The sequence below is a fragment of the Pan paniscus genome, chromosome 2 (assembly GCF_029289425.2).
Source record: "Pan paniscus chromosome 2, NHGRI_mPanPan1-v2.0_pri, whole genome shotgun sequence".
NCBI lineage: Eukaryota > Metazoa > Chordata > Mammalia > Primates > Hominidae > Pan > Pan paniscus.
The window spans coordinates 154869970-154891941 of NC_085926.1; the positions used below are offsets into that span (position 1 = coordinate 154869970).

At 36.0% G+C, this 21972-nt stretch overlaps 1 protein-coding gene across 7 annotated transcripts in view; it reads left to right on the top strand.

Moving 5' to 3' along the window:
- Nucleotides 1–21972, top strand: part of LEKR1 (leucine, glutamate and lysine rich 1) — a 219317-nt gene that overhangs the window by 129338 nt on the left and 68007 nt on the right. Inside the window, exon 7 of one of the 7 annotated variants that reach the window (XM_063602996.1) lies at nt 14449–14553. The exons of the other annotated variants lie outside the window; for them this stretch is intronic. Coding sequence (XP_063459066.1) covers nt 14449–14495 — 47 coding nt within the window. The 3' untranslated portion in view covers nt 14496–14553. Of the gene's footprint in view, nt 1–14448; nt 14554–21972 lie in introns of those variants that run through there. 7 annotated transcript variants of the gene reach the window in all.

Here is a 21972-nt window from a genome sequence, read left to right on the forward strand (position 1 = left end):
TACTTTAATTTTTGGTTCTTTCTAAAACATTGTATAAAATTAAGATTCTCTGTTTCTTGAAAGTTTGGTAGAATTTGCTTAGAAAACCATCTGGCCATATCTTTGTGGGAAGACACTGCTTCAATTTATTTAATAGTTACAGAACCTTTTGATTTTGTTGAGTCAATCTTAGTAACATATATTTTTGTATTAATATATCCATTTCACCCAAGATTTCAAAGCTGTTGGCATGAGGTTGTTCAGAGCATTATTTTCTTATTATTTCTTCTTCTTTATTTGTAGTTACTGCCCCTTTTTCATTTCTTATATTGTTTTGATTACTACAGCCTGGTAGTATAGTTTGAAGTTGGATAATGTGATGCCTGCAGCTTTGTTCTTTTTGCTTAGGATTTCCTTGGCTATTCTGGCTCTTTTTTTATTCCATATGAATTTTTAAATAATTTTTTCTAGTTTTATGAAAAATGTCATTGATAGTTTGATAGGAATAGCATTGAATCTGTAAATTGCTTTGGGCAGTATGGCCATTTTACTGATACTGATTCTTCCAATCCATGAGCATGGGATGTTCTTCTATTTCTTTTTGTCATCTCTAATTTCTTTGGGCAGTTTGTAATTCTCATTGTAGAGACCTTTCATCTTCCTAGTTAGCTGTATTCCTATGTATTTTATTCCTAGGAATTTTGCGTGTGTGTGTGTGTGTATGTGTGTGTGAGTGTGTGAATTGTAAATGGGATTGTGTTCCTGATATGGCTTTTGGCTTGGCTGTTGTTGGTGTATAGGAATGCTAGTGATTGTACATTGATTTTGTATCCTGAAACTTTGCTAAAGCTGTTTATCAACTGAAGGAACTTTTGTGTCAAGACTGAGGAGTTTTCTGGATATAGAAACATGTCATCTGCAAACAGAGATGGTCTGAGTTCTTCTTAACCTATTTGAATGCCTTTTATTTCTTTCTCTTGCCTGATTGCTCTGGCTAGGACTTCCAATGCTATATCGAGTAGGAGTGGTGAAAGAAGGCATCCTTGTCTTGTTCTGGTTTTCAAGGGAATACTTCCAGCTTTTGCCCATTCAATATGATGTTGGTTTTGGGTTTGGCATAGACAGCTCTTATTTTGAGGTCTATTCCTTCAATACCTAGTTTATTGAAAGTTTTTCACATAAAGGGAGGTTGAATTTTATCAAAAGCCTTTTCTGCATCTATTGAGATAATCACGTGGTTTTTTTCTTTAGTTCTATTTATGTGATTAATCACATTTATTGATTTGCATATGTTGAACCAGCTCCTGGGATTTTTTTTGGTTGGTAGACTGTTTATTACTGATTTAATTTCTGATGTTATTATTGGTCTGTTCTGGTAATCAATTTGTTCCTGGTTCAGTATTAGGAGGGTGTATGTGTCCAGGAATGTATGCATCTCTTCTAGGTTTTCTAGTTTGTGTGCATAGAGGTATTTGTAGTAGTTTCTGATGGTTGTTTTTATTTCTATGGGGTTAGTGGTAACATTTTCTTCTTCATTTCTAATTGGGTTTATTTGGATCTTCTCTCTTCCTTATTAGTCTAGCTAGTGGCCTATCTTATTAACTTTTTCGAAAAACCTACTTCTGGATTCATTGATCTTTTGAATGTTTTTGTGTGTCTTTATTTCCTTCCATTTAGCTCTGATTTTGGTTATTTATTGTATTTTGCTAGCTTTGGGGTTGATTTGCTCTTTAATAGCTTAGAATTGTGAGATTCTAATGCTTCAAATAATTTTTTACTATTGGGTATAGTATAAGGAATGAACAAATCAATTTTTCATCTTTGAGTGTATGAAAGTTGTTTTCAAATGAATTACTTGTACTTGTCACTTGAAATAGTCAAAATGATATATAGGGTTTTGATTTTATGAACTAGAAAAAGTAGGGAATTGATGTGGCAAGCTCTATTTAAAGATACACTCTTGCATTCTTGAGAAAACTGAAATTCTTCTCATATATCCTGGATTTTCCTCTCGACCTGGAATAGCTGCTTATGGGATGGCCCCAGGAGTTGTAGATTCCTGGAGACTTTTTAGAACTAGAAGCTATTTTTAGCTAAATGGAGGCACATTGAAAACATGTAAGAGTAGTAGCAACAAAAATGCATTTTTGGAATTTATTATACCAGGAGCTGTTAATGCTGACAATATAAATACTTGTGAAATTCTTTAATGTATAAATGATAGATTCTCATGAAAACTGTGAAGTTTTGGAGTTTAGCTTTGATCTTTTTTCCTTCAAAAACACTGTCAAAGCTAAATATTTCAAATATTTATAAGATCAATAAAAAACGAAACTACTAAGATAGTGATTTTCATGTATCAGATTAACAAAACCCAAAAGTATGATAGCAGATTGGGTTGGTGAGGCACTCTAATACATTTCTGGGTGGACTATAAATTGGTACAATTACTCTAGAGACTAGTTTTCAATATTTGTCTGAAATACAAATGAACCCCCCTCCTTTGACCCTGGACTTCCTTTTCCAGGAATTAACATGTAGATATGCCTTCTTATAAATGAAGTAACAGATTTGCAAAGTTATTCTTTGAAGCATAGTAATACCAAAAGACTGCAAGCAACCTAAAACATCATGATAGGTGACTGGTTAAATAAACTGTGCAGTATTCAAACAGTAGAGTCCATATAGCCATAGAGAGAGAGAAAGAGAGAGACAGAGAAAGTTCCTTGTTCCTTGGAGAGATAGAGAGCTCCAAACTATATTGTCAAACAAAGAAAGGAAGATACATAACATTGCATATGCACTGTGGTATAATTTGTATACAAAATATGAAGTGAAATATATGTGTATTATTATTTACTTGTACTCTATAAATTTTTAAAATCTTTGGAGATATATATACAAGAAACTAACAACAGTATTTATTATTTGGAGGCAATCAGAATTAGGTGAATGAGAGATGAATGAGGGGAGTCTTTAAAAAAAAAAGCTTTATTTTTTATAGCAATTTGAGATTTACTGAAAAAAATGAAAAGATAATGTAGAGCATTCTCATATATCACTCCCCCCAACACACAGTTTCCCCTATGGTTAACATTGTACACTAGTTTAGTGCATTTGTTACAATTAATGAATGAATATTGACATATTATTATTTTTTCCCTCAATTTTTATTTTAAGTTCTGGGGTACACATGCAGGATGTGCAGGTTTGTTACACAGGTAAACGTGTGCCATAGTAGTTTGCTTCACAGATCTCATCCTATCACCTAGGTATTAAGCCCAGCATCCCTTAGTTATTCTTCCTGAAGCTCTTCCTCCCTTCAACCCCCCAGTTGACAGGCTCTAGTGTGTGTTGTTTTCCCCATGTGTCCATATGTTCCTATCATTCAGCTCCCACTTACAAGTGAGAACACTGGTTTGTGGTTTTTGGTGATTGGTTTTCTGTTCCTGTGTTAGTTTGCTAAGGATAACAGCTTCCAGATCCATCCATGTCTCTTCAGAGGACATGATCTCATTCCTTTTTATGGCTGCATAGTATTCCATGGTGTATGTGTACCACATTTTCTTTATTTAATCTATCATTGATGGACATTTAGGTTGATTCCATGTCTTTGCTATTGTGAATAGTGCTGCAATGAACATATGCATGCTTGTATTTTTATAATAGAATTATTTATATTCCTCTGGGTATATACCCAGTAACGGGATTGCTGGGTCAAATCGTATTTTGGCCTCTAGATCTTTGAGAAATCATGACATTGTCTTCCACAAAGGTTAAACTAATTTGTACTCCCACCAACAGTGTAAAAGCTCCTTTTTCTCACAACCTTGCCAGCATCTGTTGTTTCTTGACTTTTTAATAATCACCATTCTGACTGGTGTGAGATGGTATCTTATTGTGGTTTTAATTTGCATTTCTCTAATGATCATGATGATGAGCTTTTTTTCATGTTTGTTGGCTGCATGTATGTCTTCTTTTGAAAAGTGTCTGTTCATGTTCTTTGCCTACTTTTTAATGGGGTTGTTTGTTTTTTCCTTGTACATTTTTTTAAGTTTCTTGTAGACTCTGGATATTACACTTTTGCCAAATGGATAGATTGCAAAAATTTTCTTCCATTCTTTAGGTTGTCTGTTCACCTATTAATAGTTTCTTTTGCTGTGCAGAAGCTCTTTAATTAGATCTCATTTGTCAATTATTGATTTTGTTGCTATTGCTTTTAACATTTTCATCATGAAATCTCTGCCTGTACCTACGTCCTGAATGATATTGCCTAGATTTTCTTCTAGGGTTTTTATAGCTTTGGGTTTTACATTTAAGCCTTTAATCCATCTTGAGTTGATTTTTGTATATGGCATAAGAAAGGGGTCCAGTTTCAGTTTTCCACACATGGCTAGCCAGTTCTCCCAGCACCATTTATTAAATAGGGAATCCTTTCCCCATTGCTTGCTTTTGTCAGGTTTGTCAAATATCAGAGGTTGTAGGTGTGCTGTCTTATTTCTGAGTTCTCTATTCTGTTCCATTGTTCTATATATCTGTTTTTGTACTGGTACCATGCTGTTTTGGTTACTATAGCCTTGCAGTATAACTTGAAGTCGGGTAGCATGATGCCTCCAGCTTTGTTCTTTTTGATTAGGACTGCCTTGGCTAGTCAGGCTCTTTTAGGTTCCATATGAATTTTAAAATAGGTTTTTCTAGTTGTGTGAAGAATGTCAATGGTAGTTTAATGGGAATAGCATTGAATCTATAAATTACTTTGGGCAGTATGGCCATTTAAATAATGTTGATTCTTCCTATCCATGAGCATGGAATGTTTTTCCATTTGTTTGTGTCCTCTCTGATTTCCTTGAGCAGTCATTTGTAGTTCTCCTTGAAAAGGTTTTTCATTTCCCTTCTTAGCTGTATTCTTAGGGTTTTTAAAATTTTTTTATAGTAGTTGTAAATGGGATTTCATTCATTATTTGGCTCTTGGCTCACCTGTTGTTGATGTATAGGAATGTTTTTGCACATTTATTTTGTATCCTGAGACTGCTGAAATTGCTTATCACCTTGAGAAGCTTTTGGGCTGAGACAGGTTTCTAGGTGTAGGATCATGTTATGTGCAAATAAAGATAATTTGACTGCTTATTTTCCTATTTGGATATCCTTTATTTCTTTCACTTGCCTGATTGCTCCGGCCAGAACTTTCAATACTATGTTTTATAGGAGTGGTGAGAAAGGGCATCTTTGTTTATGCCAGTTTTCCAGGGAAATACTTCTAGATTTTGCACATTCAGTATGATATTGGCTGTGGGTTTGTCATATATGGCTCTTATTATTTTGAAGTATGTTCCCTTAATGCATAGTTTATTGAGAGGTTTTAACATAAAGGGATGTTGAATTTTATCAAAGGCCTTTTTGCCATTTATTGAGATCATCATGTGGTTTTTGTCTTTAGTTCTGTTTATGTGATGAATCACATTTATTGATTTGCATATGTTTAACCAAGCTTGCATCCCAGGGATGAAGCCAACTTGATTATGGTGGATAAGCTTTTTGATGTGCTGCTGGATTCAGTTTGCCAGTATTTAATGAGGATTTTTGCATTGATGTTCATCAGGGATATATTGGCCTGAAGTTTTCTTTTTTTTTTTTTTTTTGTTGTTGTTGTTAACATCTCTGCCAGGTTTGGCTATTAGGATGATGCTGGTTCTTATGGCCAGACAAGTTCAGCACTAGCTTAAAAATAATAATAAGGAATGTTGGGAAAAGGATGTTCATACTGTAGAATAGTTAAAAAAAAAAAAAAGTAAGTAGCTTACATTTTCAAAAAGAACAGCATTTGTGAATTTTTTTAGTTAGTCACAATCAGCCAAAACTAACTTTAATTCAAACAGTAAAGTAATTTATTGAAAGGATATTAGATATTCAGAATATCTAAGAGGGTGGAAGAACCAGGCTGAGAAAGTGGTTAGGAACCCAGTAAAGGGAGGCTGCTAGATTCACAGCCAAAATCATTCCACAAGAACTCTCTGGTGAGGATGTAGCTTCTGTGTCCCTAAGACATTGGACACCTACCTCACTTGCTTTCTCCTCTGGTCCTGAACAGCAGTTGATCCCTCTACTCCTTCAGCTTCTTGGCATCAGTTGCTCTTGGATCAGATCTTGGGAAAAATATATTTTTAAAAGCCTGAAAATGAAAATCCATGTTTGGCCACCTAGCCCTAGCATATTTAAACTATGTTTTTATAGGGATGTTCTGCTGCTGTGAAAATGGCAGTATATATCCTTAGAACAGTGTAGCAAATCCAGAAGTAGAATCAGATAATAATGTAAGCATCATTAACAATGGGGAAAAAGCAAAATTATATAATAAGTGCTATAGAGATAACCAAAGGAAATAAACATTACATCAAAATAAGCCTCAAGGCAAACTAGCACACAATAAAAATATACAGAATGTATCCTAATTATGGAGGGATAAAGCCGCACCTTAAAAATTGCAAAGAGTAACACTGACAGAATTTGTCTATTAAAAAGGTAGAATTTTTTAGTTCAAATCTGCCAAACAACCTAAAAACAGCAGACTTACAAAAAAGTATTTGTTTCATATATGATATATGAAGTGTTAAAATCCACACCATGTAAAGGATTTATTCAACTGTGTAAGAAAACTCCAAGACCCCAAGCAAATGGGTGAAAGACAGAAACAAACCATTAACACAGGAAAAACACATAATAAACACAAAATGTTCAATTACTAATAACTAACTAAATAAAATTCTACTTTTTAAATTAGTACAAAGACTTTAATGGTAAAGTTTTCCTTCATTTGCTGACATAAATTATTACTGTATTTTTTTCAGCCCACAGAAATGTTTGTGATTAGTTATCTCCTTTTTGATAATTTATACTTAGAAAACAATCAGAAGAAGAAAATTATTTTTGTGGAAAGATCACATTTATAATAGTGAATAATTAGAACTAATTTATGCCCAACACTAATGATAGGAGTAATACATTATCCCATGCCAACATTTAGGACATTACGCAGACTTTTAAAATGACAATATGACCACTGGGCATCAACATAGAAACATGCTTATGATTATGTTACAGTGTAAAAAGAATCCATAAAATTATATGTGTAATATAATTACAGTTACATCAGAATAGGTGTATTTGTGAACAGAAACCAGAAAGGAACATGGAAATATGAGAATAAATTTTAGGTGATGGAAAGGAGTAATTTTTTTTCTCTTTTAAATTTTTTTCTGTTGGTGTTTTAGCAATAAACTACCTTCAAAAAAGAAAAAAAAATCACCCAACACATCTTTCAAGATTTAGCTCACATTCTACCTCCTACAGTGAAAAAAAGAAAAACTCCTCAAAACAATACAGTACTATAATTAGCCACAGTTTTTATACTCATTAAGATTTTACCTTTATTAAGTCCAGTCTATATCCAAAGCAAACGTACAGTGTAGATCAGTGTTCTCTGTACTTTTCAGATGTTTTCAGTCTTCACATATAGGTTATGCAGTTGTAGATAGAATATAGCCTCTTCTAAAAGGCAGTATAATTGCAGAGCAAAGAGCTATTTTTATTTATTTATTTATTTCCTTTCTCTCTTTCTCGCTCTCCTTTTACAGAGAGGGTCTTGTTCTGTCACCCAGCCTGGAATACATGATCATAGGTCACTGTAACCTGAAACTCCTGGCCTCAGGCATGAGCCACCATGCCTGACCCCACATAATTTCAAGACTAAATTAGGGTTTCATTTTTGCTGCTGGTGTTGAATAGATTCACACCATGGATAACACCCAAGCTGTGATAACAGAGAAAACATTTTTGAAAGGCTGTTACATTTCTCTTGGTTGAAATCATTTAAAGTTAATAAGTCAGAAGTGGTCAGGATTATTAGCCCTATTCTCAACTAGCGATGACAAATACCACTTCACTACGTACCTATCTGTGAAGGGTACCAGGTTGGTTTTTTTGTTTTGTTTTGTTTTAACAACCAACAATCTTACTCATTCTCATATCAGGGTCCCCATATAGAAATTGTCAAAACATTTAGAAACATGTTCACAAGTGTACTTCTTGCTTTATCCACAGATATCTTTCTGGTGAACTGATTATACCAACATATTTTTCTTCCCAATTCATTTGGCAAAAGTATTTACAGTGGTTTAGAAAGACTATAGAACTACAAGTTCAGGAAAGACAGCAAAGTTTCCATCTCAGATTTTGCAGTGTTTTATTGCAAAGTAATTATAACTTTCTTCTTGTCTCTAGGGTCCATGAGGGACTTTCCTGATTTTCCCACCTCCAGTGCCCCAAGCCTGCCCCTTTGCTCCCTTCCTACCACCTATTTCCTACTTGTTAGAACCTGATTTTATCTCTGCCTACTGTCTATTAACCTATTCACTAGCTTCTAACCACAATAGATGTTCCCATCTATTGACCTTGGGCTGACCATGTCCTGGAACTGATTTCATTTTTTCAGCAAGTATTTATTGGACATCTCCCACACGCCAGCCAATGGGCCTTCTCTTCACCTTGACTTCTAGTATGCAGGTGTCCTTCAACTCTTCATGGGTCTTCACAAGACTTCTCACCTCCTAGCTTCACACTGGTTTTATATACAGGTACTTTTAACTTTAGTGATTCTCAACAAGGTATTTTTTTTGTCTCCTGTAAATTTCTCTAGTTCCAATTATGTTCCCATTCAAATCGTTTTGTTTGGCTTTACTTTCTCTACCATCTTATGACATTTACTTTCATAATTTTAATGAACTTCAGCCATCTTCTTAATCTGCTTTCTTTTAAATGCATGCCTAACTTTTGTTATTAGCTGACTTATGTCTGTAAGATTTTGTTATCTTGATAAGCACCATTCATAGCTTTTCCAGCTTATTAAAGTCTTTTCAGATATCATGTTAAGCTTTTGAGAAAAGGAAAAACCAATACATTACAGTGAATATCTTCTCCCCAGATAAATCATCAGGTTAATATAATGGACATAGTATTTTAGATTTTCTTTGGGCACATCAAATAAGGGCAGACTGATACACCACTCATCTCTTCTTTCTTTTGGCCTGTTTTTAAGAAAATAATTGTTTGTTTAAAGAATATATTAGAAATCACTTAAATTCACTTTTTGTTATGAACTTTCTAAATGGCTTATTTTAATTAATAATCATAAGTTCAATTCTAAGCATTTGCATTGTTTATATACTCCTTCCTATAAGCCATTTTACCAACTTCTCTGCAGTTGTAGAACTAGCTTTAAGTGCTAAGTATCACAATAAGGCTTCTTTTGTGGTACTAATTGAACATCTTCCTTTCTGTGTTCCTGGCCTAATTCTCTGCCCCACCTTCTATCCCACCACTCTGCCTTTTTTTCTTCAGAGAATTCAAACTCTATACTATCCATTTCCCCTGAATATTGCAATCCCTTCATTCATTTCACTTGAATTTCTATACTGTGGCCTTTTATTATCCATGCCTTTAGTTGTTCCTTATTCTTTCTTAGGTTATCTCTCCTAATCAATGAGTTAACATTTTATCCTTTTTTTAACTAACATGAAATATATATTTTATACCTGAATTTTTTAATGTTTGCTGAATATTATGTCACTATTGTGCTTCCTTATATTTTAAAAACTGTTCTAATATTTTATAGTCCCTTATTTCTTACTTTTGAATTCACTTTTAGAATAAACTTTATCTTTCTTCATTTCAAACTATGTAAATATCTCTCTGCTGTACCTTTCATCCCCCCCACCCATGTTCCCTACCAATGTGGTATTAATTGAAAGCATGCTAAGCCAAGAATCAGAACATGATGACCCTTTCACACATTAGGCAGGTGACTCTGACATGCCATTTATCCTTAATGAATATATGTCCACACCTAGGCAATGAATGGATAGAACTAAGACCTTGGAAGGCCCTTTGGGCTCTGATATGCTATGATTCTGGTTCTAACTCTGATGGCATTTTCTTGTTTCCAAAGTTAAATAAATGCTCATATTTTTCACATTTTGTTACTTGTTTCCTTGTAAATCACCACTGAAAAGTTTCAGCTTTGATTCAAGTATATGGTTTTTGTTTGGTTGGTTGGTTGGTTTTGTTTTGAGATGGAGTCTCACTCTGTTGCCCAGACTGGAGTGCAGTGGCGCGATCTCGGCTCACTGCAACCTCCACCTCCTGGATTCAAGTGATTCTCGTGCCTCAGCCTCTGGAGTAGCTGGGATTACAGACATGCGCCACCAAGCCTGGCTAATTTTTGTATTTTTAGTAGAGACAGGGTTTCACCATGTTGGCCAGGCTGGTCTCAAACTCCTGACTTCAGGTGATCTGCCCTCCTAGGCCTCTCAAAGTACTGGGATTACAGGCGTGAGCCACCATGCCTGGCCCAAGCATACGGTTTTTATGATCATTACTTTTCTACATGAAAAACTTTTAACTTTGTTTTCCCCACATTTTTTCCCTTTATTTCTGTCTTGAAATAGAGATGCTCAAAAATTTAAATACATGTGTTAATTCTGGTGCTTATAGTTTAATAGTGGTTTAGGAGTAAATAATGGGCTATCAATAGCAACCTAACTCTTAATGCCAAAATTTGATTTTTTCATAGAAAAGCCAACATATAAAGTAAAAATTTGAAGACCAAATTTTTTGTTTCCTTTTAAAGATTTATTTACCTAAGTTCTGTAATTTTATGTTTAGCTCACACTAATAACTTCCAAAATGCACAATTTATCTCAATTGATATAATCCTCTCAGAGGTCATTGTGACCCACAGTCAGTCTACTTAAATGATTTTCCTTCCACCTGCTAGAATAAAATGTCCTTTACTTTTTGTCAGCAGTCACAAATATTGGAAGACAGAGTTCAAATAAGTCACTTCAGCATTCAGCTTATTTTTAATATCCTTCCTTAATTTATTTTACCAACTTTCAAATTTATTCCAAGTGAAAAAACTTTTGACTTTTTAATTTTAGTAAGCTGTTCAGTATAGTAAATAACACAAATACTTTAAAAAATGATTTTGCATATAACATTTTAACATCCTAATTGAATCTTTTAAAACAGCTTTACAGAGATAAAATTCACAAGTTACAAAATTCACCCACTTTAAGTGTACAATTCAGTGGTTTTTAGGATATTTGCAGAGTTGTGTGACCATCAGCAAAGTCGAATTTTGGGAGATTTCTTTCACACCAAAAAGAAACTTTGTGGCCATCAACAGCCACTCCCCTTACACTCCTGCCCCTTTCCAACAATCCTTAACCTACTTTCTATCTCTATAGAATTACCTATCCTGGACATTTTATACAAATAGAACCATACAATATGCGGTCTTTTGTGTGTGGCATCTTTCACTTAGGATAAAGTTTGTGAGTTTCATCCATGTTGTAGCATATGTAAGTACTGCATTCCTTAATTAGTAGCTTGTTTAGTAGCTTGTGATTCAAGTCACAAAATGAGTGATGTGGTTCAGTTGGAAAAAACACTGAGCTGGGATCCAAACAGTTCTGCTTTCTGGTACTGTTTAGGCCTTGTATAGGCCCTTTGAATAAGTTATTAATTTCTATGTCTCAGTTACTTCATCTGTAAATTGGGAATATGGTAGCTTTTCTTACCTACCTTAATACATTAGAATAGGCAAGAAAATGTAGGATCATCTAAAGAACTATATATTCAAATGTATTTTAAAGTGACTTTCCTGATGTGATAGCAAACCAAATGATTATATTTAGTATACAAGCATTCAAATTTCTTTAAATACTACTTTAATTTCAGAAGAAAGCTATACATTTTAATTTCTCTTTGCCCAAAGGTGTATTCACCTCGACTTGTTTATTTTCTAGTCAGCCCTGATTAGCTGTAACAGTAGTCTGCCTGCTCTTAGAAAAGGTTACTGAAGAAGTGAGTGCCTATGTTTAATTCAGGAGTCATCCGTCTGTATGGCAGATAGAGATCTATGAACACAGATCCACAAGGACCTTACCTGCAAGGTCTGATTTTCAGAGAGCACTCACTGTAGTGACTTGACCAGCCTTTATGATTCCTTTTGAACTGTTGGACTTTAGTTGGAATAATATGACCTTGGCTTCAAATAAAAGGGGAAAGTGCTGATTTTACAAACAGAAAACCAAGAAAGTTTGTAATTATTTTTAGTTGTATTAAATCCAGCAGCCCTTAAAAGAGACCAGCTTGATAATGAACCACTGTGGGCTGCTTCTGTGTCCAAAAGTAGATGGACAAAAAGTTTAGCCTGATCTCTAGACAAATTGCAAGCCAGGCAGTATTAACTAAAATTCTAAGAAATCTTTTTTAGAACCTGATCACCATTTGAAATGTGAGTCTTATAAAGGGATCTCCTGTGGAAGCCATGTGATCTTTGATCACTGGAGTCGTCTAAGATTATCTTTGTTTTCTTGCCTTTTCATTTGCTCCCAACATTGAACTTTCATCTAAAGATTACCACTGTTTTATGTATCATCTCCATTTTATTAATGTTTGAATCATAGAGGAATTTTCTATAATGATCATAGGCATCTACTCCTTATAATGGATGTCATTCATCTGAGACTCCTTTCTCTCCTTTGAGATAGCTGTAATTCTGGTTCATTCTCTAGTCATTTTTCATTTGTGCCATTGCAACCTTCTCTCCTTGTTCTTTACCTCCAACATCATTTTCTTATTCTAAGGCTAGACTTTAGCTCTACCACTTTCTTTGCCTTTTCTTTAACTGTACCATAGGACCTTGGGAATAAATTTTAGACTTCATTTTTTAAATTCTATGGCTTCTGATCTTTGCCTGATTTCCTAAATTCACCCCTCTCAGATAGTTTGCCCCTTGCATTCTTTCTCCCATTATATATACTTGTAGCCTGAGGTGTCTACATCATCCCATCCCAATGTTGTCTCCTTCTGCTCATTCAGATACCAGTTTCCAATTTATTTAGTCATTCAGCAATATTTATTAGGCACCTGTCATAAGATTAACACTAGGCTTGATCAGGAACAACTATGATAGATGTTCTGTCTTCTCTGTCATACACGGCTTCTATACTAAGCATGATTCATCCTCAGGGAAACCTCAGCTAAGCAGTGAATAGAAAGGAGCTTTAATCTGTTCCTTCCCTAACACCTACGTGGGCACACTCCTCCCTACACACACAGACACTTTTACACATGGACTCACCCAGGCACAGAACATACCGGCTGCTCATAGACATTTACAGCTCATCCACATTTATGGGCTGACAGCATATGAATAATAGTGACACTGTCTAAATGAGGAATTAATGATCTCTCCCCATACTCCCACCCTCTTGCCCAATGTCTCTTACCTCTTGGCAGCATCTCTAACATCTCTCTACTACTAGCTAATCACTGGTACTATCTTAACATCATTAAAAAAATCATTCCTGTGAGTTCAGGTAGATTTCCTACTATAATCTAAATAGCAGCTGACATTCACATACCACTTGCCATATGTCAGCCATAGGTACCCCCTTACTATCACCCTCCTGGGTTAAGCACTTTTATTATCTCCAGTTTACAAATGAAATTACTAAGGCCTAGAGGAATTCAGTCATTTGCCCAGGACTACACAGGTACTAATCAGCAGAACTGGAACCTGATTCTGGAACTTTACTACCAGATTTCCACTGCCTAGGAGCACCAAAGCATATACATTGTTATCATTTATGTATGCTTCAGAGTGAGCTACTGTATCAGGCCACTTCCAGCCTGGCTGATAGTAAACATAAGCTTTTATGTGGGGAAGGCAGAAGAGGTCTAGAGGAAAGTGGATACCTGATGATGGCTTACAAGAACCATCCATGGCTTGCAAGATGAGTTATAAGATGGGTATGAGTATGTTATATAGTTTAGTATTAGGCTACTTTAATATGATGGTTTTTTGTTTTCCCTTACCAAAATAAGACATGTTCACTATTGATTAGGAAATTCCAACTTTCAGATAGAATTATAAACATTTGATGTGAATCCTTCTAGACTTTATTGTTTGAATATATAGTTTTATAAAATTAGGATAAAGGAGTTTTATTATCCCTACCCTTCCCCCCTCCTATTTTCTTTATTATGAAATCCTTCCATGTCAAAAATATTCATTGTATTCTGTTGTTTGGATTAATCATAATTTATTTGATCTTACCCTATTATTAGATAGTTGTTCTCACTCTTTTTTATTAAAATATTATGATAAACATCCTCATAATTAAATTTTTATATATCTCTGAGTATTGCCTTAGAATTCCTTTAGTCTTAAAACTGTAAAACATGTTTGTGTTGTTTTGTTGCTTTTTACTTTTATATTATGTAACTGTGTAGTAGAATTAATTCTTAAGAGTGCAATTAGTTCAGAGTAGTTTTGTAGCATGAAAAGACTCTTTAGAAGACAAGGAGAAAACTCCTTGTCTTTTGCCTATTTTACTGCCATCCTAGCACAGAGAAAAAGTGTTCAGAAAGAAGAGTCAGTACTCGGTGGCTGAAGATACACTCCATCTCCTTCAGTTTTGCACAGAATTAGCCCTGCATACAGGAATCTCTGTAAGCATGATCTCTGATTATGAAATACACTGATTCATTAAAAGAAGTTGATGTTTATGTAGTTATGTAACACTACTGGAAAATGTCCTAAATATTTTTAGATCTAAACTTCTCTTTTATTTATTAACTTACTTTATTATTAACCCTACATCTTTTCTTCTTTATTCCCTAAATGTTTTCAGCTAATATTCTGTTCATTTCATTGTAGGTCCATGTCCCTTCCTACTTTGTTTACTCTAGGCTGTCCGTATCCATTTTCTGGTTTTGAAAAATCTCATTATAACTTATAAATACATGTGATTCTGTGATTTTATGCAAAATTTGGAACAACAAAATACTGCTCTAAAACATTCAGAAAAGTTTCTAAATCCATCAGTATTATTCCTATGTGATAGGTAAAGTATTATATTCATTTTGCCAGTCTAGATAGAGTGGTTAAATAATTTAATCATGGTAAACACACATATACACACACACAAACTAGAATTTAAAAATTCCTTTCTTATCCTTTCATAATTTGTCATATTTTATAAGTCCCTATAAATTACAATTATCTTCATGTTATATTGGGTTGTTTTAATGTTAAGATAAAAAAATGCAGCAGAAACAGAAGCATTTTTTGCATGAACAATTCTGAAGTGAAAGTGTTGGTCCTTAATATTAGAATGTAATTCATTTATAAATTTTAAATATTCTGATTATCTCCTTAGCTTGGTTTAATCTACTCTTCCCTTCTATCCCCACACACAGCAAAATAATTTTCTGGTTTTAATGTAACTACATCTGTATTGAATTGCATCTTTTTAATTATATATCCATACCTATTCTAGCATCTGATTTATAAAATCTCCACATACTATTTTAGTCCCTTCTTGGATAATGCAGGAAATGTTAAATGTACTTCAAGAGCACTTGTTTCAAATAGATGTAAATTAAACCTCTAAAATATAAACCCTAAAATGAAATGAATTATGTAAGTGGCTGTATTACCATTTGAGTTTTGTATTACCACTTGAGCTTTGAAAAATGTTTGCTAAAGTTAAAATATGTTAATTTGATATTGACACAGTTAAGTACTTATTAAAGAATTACTTCTATTATTGGTATATATTTTTGCATGTGCAAAGGTTTACTCTGAATGCTCATTATAAAAATTTTAAATGAGATATTACCTTTGTAAAAGGCTAATAGCTCATCAAACTGTGATATGATAATATATATGTATAAATTATATCTAATGCAGCAGACTGATTTTGTATATTCAGGTCAGTTATATTTTATTAGAAATCTCACAATTTCAACCATGTAATTAACTAATATAACTAAATAAATAATTTAAAATAGTGAAAAAATAAAACAGATAAATAAATAAAATAAATAGTGATGGGGGTGGAGCCAAGATGGCCAAATAGGAACAGCTCCAGTCCACAGCTCCCAGCATGAGTGACGCAGAAGATGGGTGATTTCTGCATTTCCAACTGAGGTACTGGGTTCATCTCACTGGGGAGTGTTGGAAATTGGGTGCAGGACAGTGGGTGCAGCACACCGAGTGTGAGCTGAAGCAGGGTGAGGCATCGCCTCACCCGGGAAGTGCAAGGAGTCAGGGAATTCCCTTTCCTAGTCAAAGAAAGGGGTGACAGACAGCACCTGGAAAATCGTGTCACTCCCACCTTAATACTGCACTTTTCCAATGATCTTAGCAAATGGCACATCAGGAGATTATATCCCGCACCGGGCGTGGAGGGTCCTGCGCCCATGGAGCCTCACTCATTGCTAGCACAGCAGTCTGAGATCAAACTGCAAGGTGGCAGCGAGGCTGGGGGAGGGGTGCCTGCCATTGCCGAGGCTTGAGTAGGTAAATAAAGCAGCCAGGAAGCTCAAACTGAGTGAAGCCCACCACAGCTCAAGGAGGCCTGCCTGCCTCCGTAGACTCCACCTCTGGGGGCAGGGCATAGCCAAACAAAAGGCATCAGAATCCTCTGCAGACTTAAATGTCCCTGTCCAACAGCTCTGAAGAGAGTAGTGGTTCTCCCAGCATGCAGCTGGAGATCTGAGAATGGACAGACTGCCTCCTCAAGTGGGTCCCTGACCTCCAAGTAGCCTAACTGGGAGGCACCCCCCAGTAGGGGCAGACTGACACCTCACATGGCCGAGTACTCGTCTGAGACAAAACTTCCAGAGGAACGATCAGGCAGCAACATTTGCTGCCCACAAATATATGCTGTTCTGCAGCCTCCACTGCTGATACCCCAGCAAACAGGGTCTGGAGTGGACCTCCAGCAAACTCCAACAGACCTGCAGCTGAGGGTCCTGACTGTTAGAAGGAAAACTAACAAACAGAAAGGACATCCACACCAAAACCCCATCTGTACGTCACCATCATCAAAGACCAAAGGTAGGTAAAACCACAAAGATGGGGAAAAAACAGAGCAGAAAAACTGGAAACTCTAGAAATCAGAGCACCTCTCCTCCTCCAAAGGAACGCAGCTCCTCATTAGCAATGGAACAAAGCTGGACGGAGAATGACTTTGACAAGTTGAGAGAAGGCTTCAGATGATCAAACTACTCTGAGCTAAAGGAGGAAGTTCGAACCCATGGCAAAGAAGTTAAAAACCTTGAAAAAAAATTAGACTAATGGGTAACTAGAATAACCAGTGCAGAGAAGTCCTTAAAGGACCTGATGGAGCTGAAAATCAAGGCATGAGAACTATGTGATGAATGCACAAGCCTCAGTAGCCGATTTGATCAACTGGAAGAAAGGGTATCAGTGATGGAAGATCAAATGAATGAAATGAAGCAAGAAGAGAAGTTTAGAGAAAAAAGAATAAAAAGAAACGAACAAAGCCTCCAAGAAATAAGGGACTATGTGAAAAGACCAAATCTACATCCGATTGGTGTACCTGAAAGTGATGGGGAGAATGGAACCAAGTTGGAAAACACTCTGCAGGATATTATCCAGGAGAACTTCCCCAATCTAGCAAAGCAGGCCAACATTCAAATTCAGGAGATACAGAGAATGCCACAAAGATACTCCTCGAGAAGAGCAACTCCAAGACACATAATTGTCAGATTCACCAAAATTGAAATGAAGGAAAAAATGTTGAGTGCAGCCAGAGAGAAAGGTCGGGTTACCCACAAAGGGAAGCCCATCAGACTAACAGCAGATCTCTCAGCAGAAACTCTACAAGCCAGAAGAGAGGCGGGGCCAATATTCGACATTCTTAAAGAAAAGAATTTTCAACCCAGAATTTCATATCCAGCCAAACTAAGCTTCATAAGTGAAGGAGAAATAAAATCCTTTACAGACAAGCAAATGCTGAGAGATTTTGTCACCACCAGGCCTGCCCTAAAAGAGCTCCTGAAGGAAGCACTAAACATGGAAAGGAACAACCAGTACCAGCCGCTGCAAAAACATGACAAATTGTAAAGACCATCGAGGCTAGGAAGAAACTGCATCAACTAACGAGCAAAATAACCAGCTAACATCATAATGACAGGATCAATTTCACACAAAACAATATTAACCTTAAATGTAAATGGACTAAATGCTCCAATTAAAAGACACAGACTGGCAAATTGGATAAAGAGTCAAGACCCATCAGTGTGCTGTATTCAGGAAACCCATCTCACATGCAGAGACACACATAGGCTCAAAATTAAGGGATGGAGGAAGATCTACCAAGCAAATGGAAAACAAAAGAAGGCAGGAGTTGCAATCCTAGTCTCTGATAAAACAAACTTTAAACCAACAAAGATCAAAAGAGACAAAGAAGGCCATTACATAATGGTAAAGGGATCAATTCAACAAGAAGAGCTAACTATCCTAAATATATATGCACCCAATGCAGGAGCACCCAGATTCATAAAGCAAGTCCTTAGAGACCTAGAAAGAGACTTAGACTCCCCCACAATAATAATGGGAGATTTTAACACCTCACTGTCAACATTAGACAGATCAACGAGACAGAAAGTTAACAAGGATATCCAGGAATTGAACTCAGCTCTTCACCAAGCGGACCTAATAGACATCTACAGAACTCTCCACCCCAAATCAACAGAATATACATTCTTCTCAGTCAGCACCACACTGCACTTATTCCAAAATTGACCACATAGTTGGAAGTAAAGCACTCCTCAGCAAATGTACAAGAACAGAAATTATAACAAACTGCCTCTCAGACCACAGTACAATCAAACTAGAACTCAGGATTAAGAAACTCACTCAAAACTGCTCAACTATATGGAAACTGAACAACCTGCTCCTGAATGACTACTGGGTACATAATGAAATGAAGGCAGAAATAAAGATGTTCTTTGAAACCAACGAGAACAAAGACACAACATACCAGAATCTCTGGGACACATTCAAAGCAGTGTGTAGAGGGAAATTTATAGCACTAAATGCCCACAAGAGAAAGCAAGAAAGATCTAAAATTGACACCCTAACATCACAATTAAAAGAACTAGAGAAGCAAGAGCAGACACATTCAAAAGCTAGCAGAAGGCAAGAAATAGATCAGAGCAGCACTGAAGGAAGTAGAGACACAAAAAACCCTTCAAAAAAATCAATGAATCCAGGAGCTGGTTTTTTGAAAAGATCAACAAAATTGATAGACCCCTAGCAAGACTAATAAAGAAGAAAAGAGAGAAGAATCAAATAGACGCAATAAAAAATGGTAAAGGAGATATGACCACTGATCCCACAGAAATACAAACCACCATCAGAGAATACTATAAACACCTCTATGCAAATAAACTATAAAATCTAGAAGAAATGGATAAATTCCTCAACACATACACCCTCCCAAGACTAAACCAGGAAGAAATTGAATCTCTGAATAGACCAATAACAGGCTCTGAAATTGGGGCAATAATGAATAGCTTACCAACCAAAAAAAGTCCAGGACCAGATGGATTCACAGCCGAATTCTACCAGAGGTACAAGGAGGAGCTGGTACCATTCCTTCTGAAACTATTCCAATCAATAGCAAAAGAGGGAATCCTCCCTAACTCATTTTATGAGGCCAGCATCATCCTGATACCAAAGCCTGGCAGAGACACAACAAAAAAAGAGAATTTTCGACCAATATCCCTGATGAACATCGATGCAAAAATCCTCAGTAAAATACTGGCAAACCATATCCAGCAGCACATCAAAAAGCATATCCACCATGATCAAGTGGGCTTCATCCCTGGGATGCAAGGCTGGTTCAACATATGCAAATCAATAAACGTAATCCAGCATATAAACAGAACCAATGACAAAAAACATATGATTATCTCAATAGATGCAGAAAAGGCATTTGACAAAATTCAACAACCTTCATGCTAAAAACTCTCAATAAATTAGGTATTGATGGGATGTATCTCAAAATAATAAGAGCTATCTATGACAAACCCACAGCCAATATCATGCTGAATGGGCAAAAACTGGAAGCATTCTCTTTGAAAACTGGCACAAGACAGGGATGCCCTCTCTCACCACTCCTATTCAACATAATGATGGAAGTTCTGGCCAGGGCAATCAGGCTGGAGAAGGAAATAAAGGGTATTCAATTAGGAAAAGAGCTCTTTAGTTTAATTAGATCCCATTTGTCAATTTTGTCTTTTGTTGCCATTGCTTTTGGTGTTTTGGACATGATGTCCTTGCCCATGCCTATGTCCTGAATGGTAATGCCTAGGTTTTCTTCTAGCGTTTTTATGGTTTTAGGTCTAACGTTTAAGTCTTTAATCCATCTTGAATTGATTTTTGTATAAGGTGTAAGGAAGGGATCCAGTTGGGAAAAGAGGAAGTCAAATTGTCCGTGTTTGCAGATGACATGATTGTGTATCTAGAAAACCACATTGTCTCAGCCCAAAATCTCCTTAAGCTGATAGGCAACTTCAGCAAAGTCTCAGGATACAAAATCAATGTGCAAAAATCACAAGCATTCTTATTCACCAATAACAGACAGAGAGCCAAATCATAAGTGAACTCCCATTCACAATTGCTTCAAAGAGAATAAAATACCTAGGAATCCAACTTACAAGGGATGTGAAGGACCTCTTCAAGGAGAATTACAAACCACTGCTCAAGGAAATAAAAGAGGATACAAACAAATGGAAGAACATTCCATGCTCATGGGTAGGAAGAATCAATGTCATGAAAATGGCCATACTGCCCAAGGTAATTTATAGATTCAATGCCATCCCCATCAAGCTACCAATGACTTTCTTCACAGAATTGGAAAAAACTACTTTAAAGTTCATATGGAACCAAAAAAGAGCCCGCATCACCAAGTCAATCCTAAGCCTAAAGAACAAAGCTGGAGGCATCACGCTACCTGACTTCAAACTATACTGCAAGGCTACAGTAACCAAAACAGCATGGTACCAGTACTGAAACAGAGATATAGACTAATGGAACAGAACAGAGCCCTCAGAAATAACGCCGCATGTCTACGACCATCTGATCTTTGACAAACCTGACAAAAACAAGCAATGGGGAAAGGATTCCCTATTTAATAAATGGTGCTGGGAAAACTGGCTAGCCATATGTAGAAAGCTGAAACTGGATCCCTTCCTTACACCTTATACAAAAATTAATTCAAGATGGATTAAAGACTTAAATGTTGGACCTGAAACCATAAAAACCCTAGAAGAAAACCTAGGCAATACAATTCAGGACGTAGGCATGGGCAAGGACTTCATGTCTAAAACACCAAAAGCAATGACAACAAAAGGCAAAATTGACAAATTGGATCTAATTGAACTAAAGAGCTTCCGCACAGCAAAAGAAACTACCATCAGAGTGAACAGGCAACCTACAAAATGGGAGAAAATTTTTGCAATCTACTCATCTGACAAAGGGCTAATATCCAGAATCTACAATGAACTCAAACAAATTTACAAGAAAGAACAAACAACCCCATCAAAAAGTGGGCGAAGGATATGAACAGACAATTCTCAAAAGAAGACATTTATGCAGCCAAAAGACACGTGAAAAAATGCTCATCATCACTGGCCATCAGAGAAATGCAAATCAAAACCACAATGAGATACCATCTCACACCAGTTAGAATGGCAATCATTAAAAAGTCAGGAAACAACAGGTGCTGGAGAGGATGTGGAGAAATAGCAACACTTTTACACTGTTGGTGGGAGTGTAAACTAGTTCAACCATTGTGGAAGTCAGTGTGGCTATTCCTCAGGGATCTAGAACTAGAAATATCATTTGATCCAGCAATGCCATTACTGGGTACATACCGAAAGGATTATAAATCATGCTGCTATAAAGACACATGCACGCGTATGTTTATTGCGGCACTATTCACAATAGCAAAGACTTGGAACCAAGCCAAATGTCCAACTATGATAGACTGGATTAAGAAAATATGGCACATATACACCATGGAATACTATGCAGCCATAAAAAAGGAT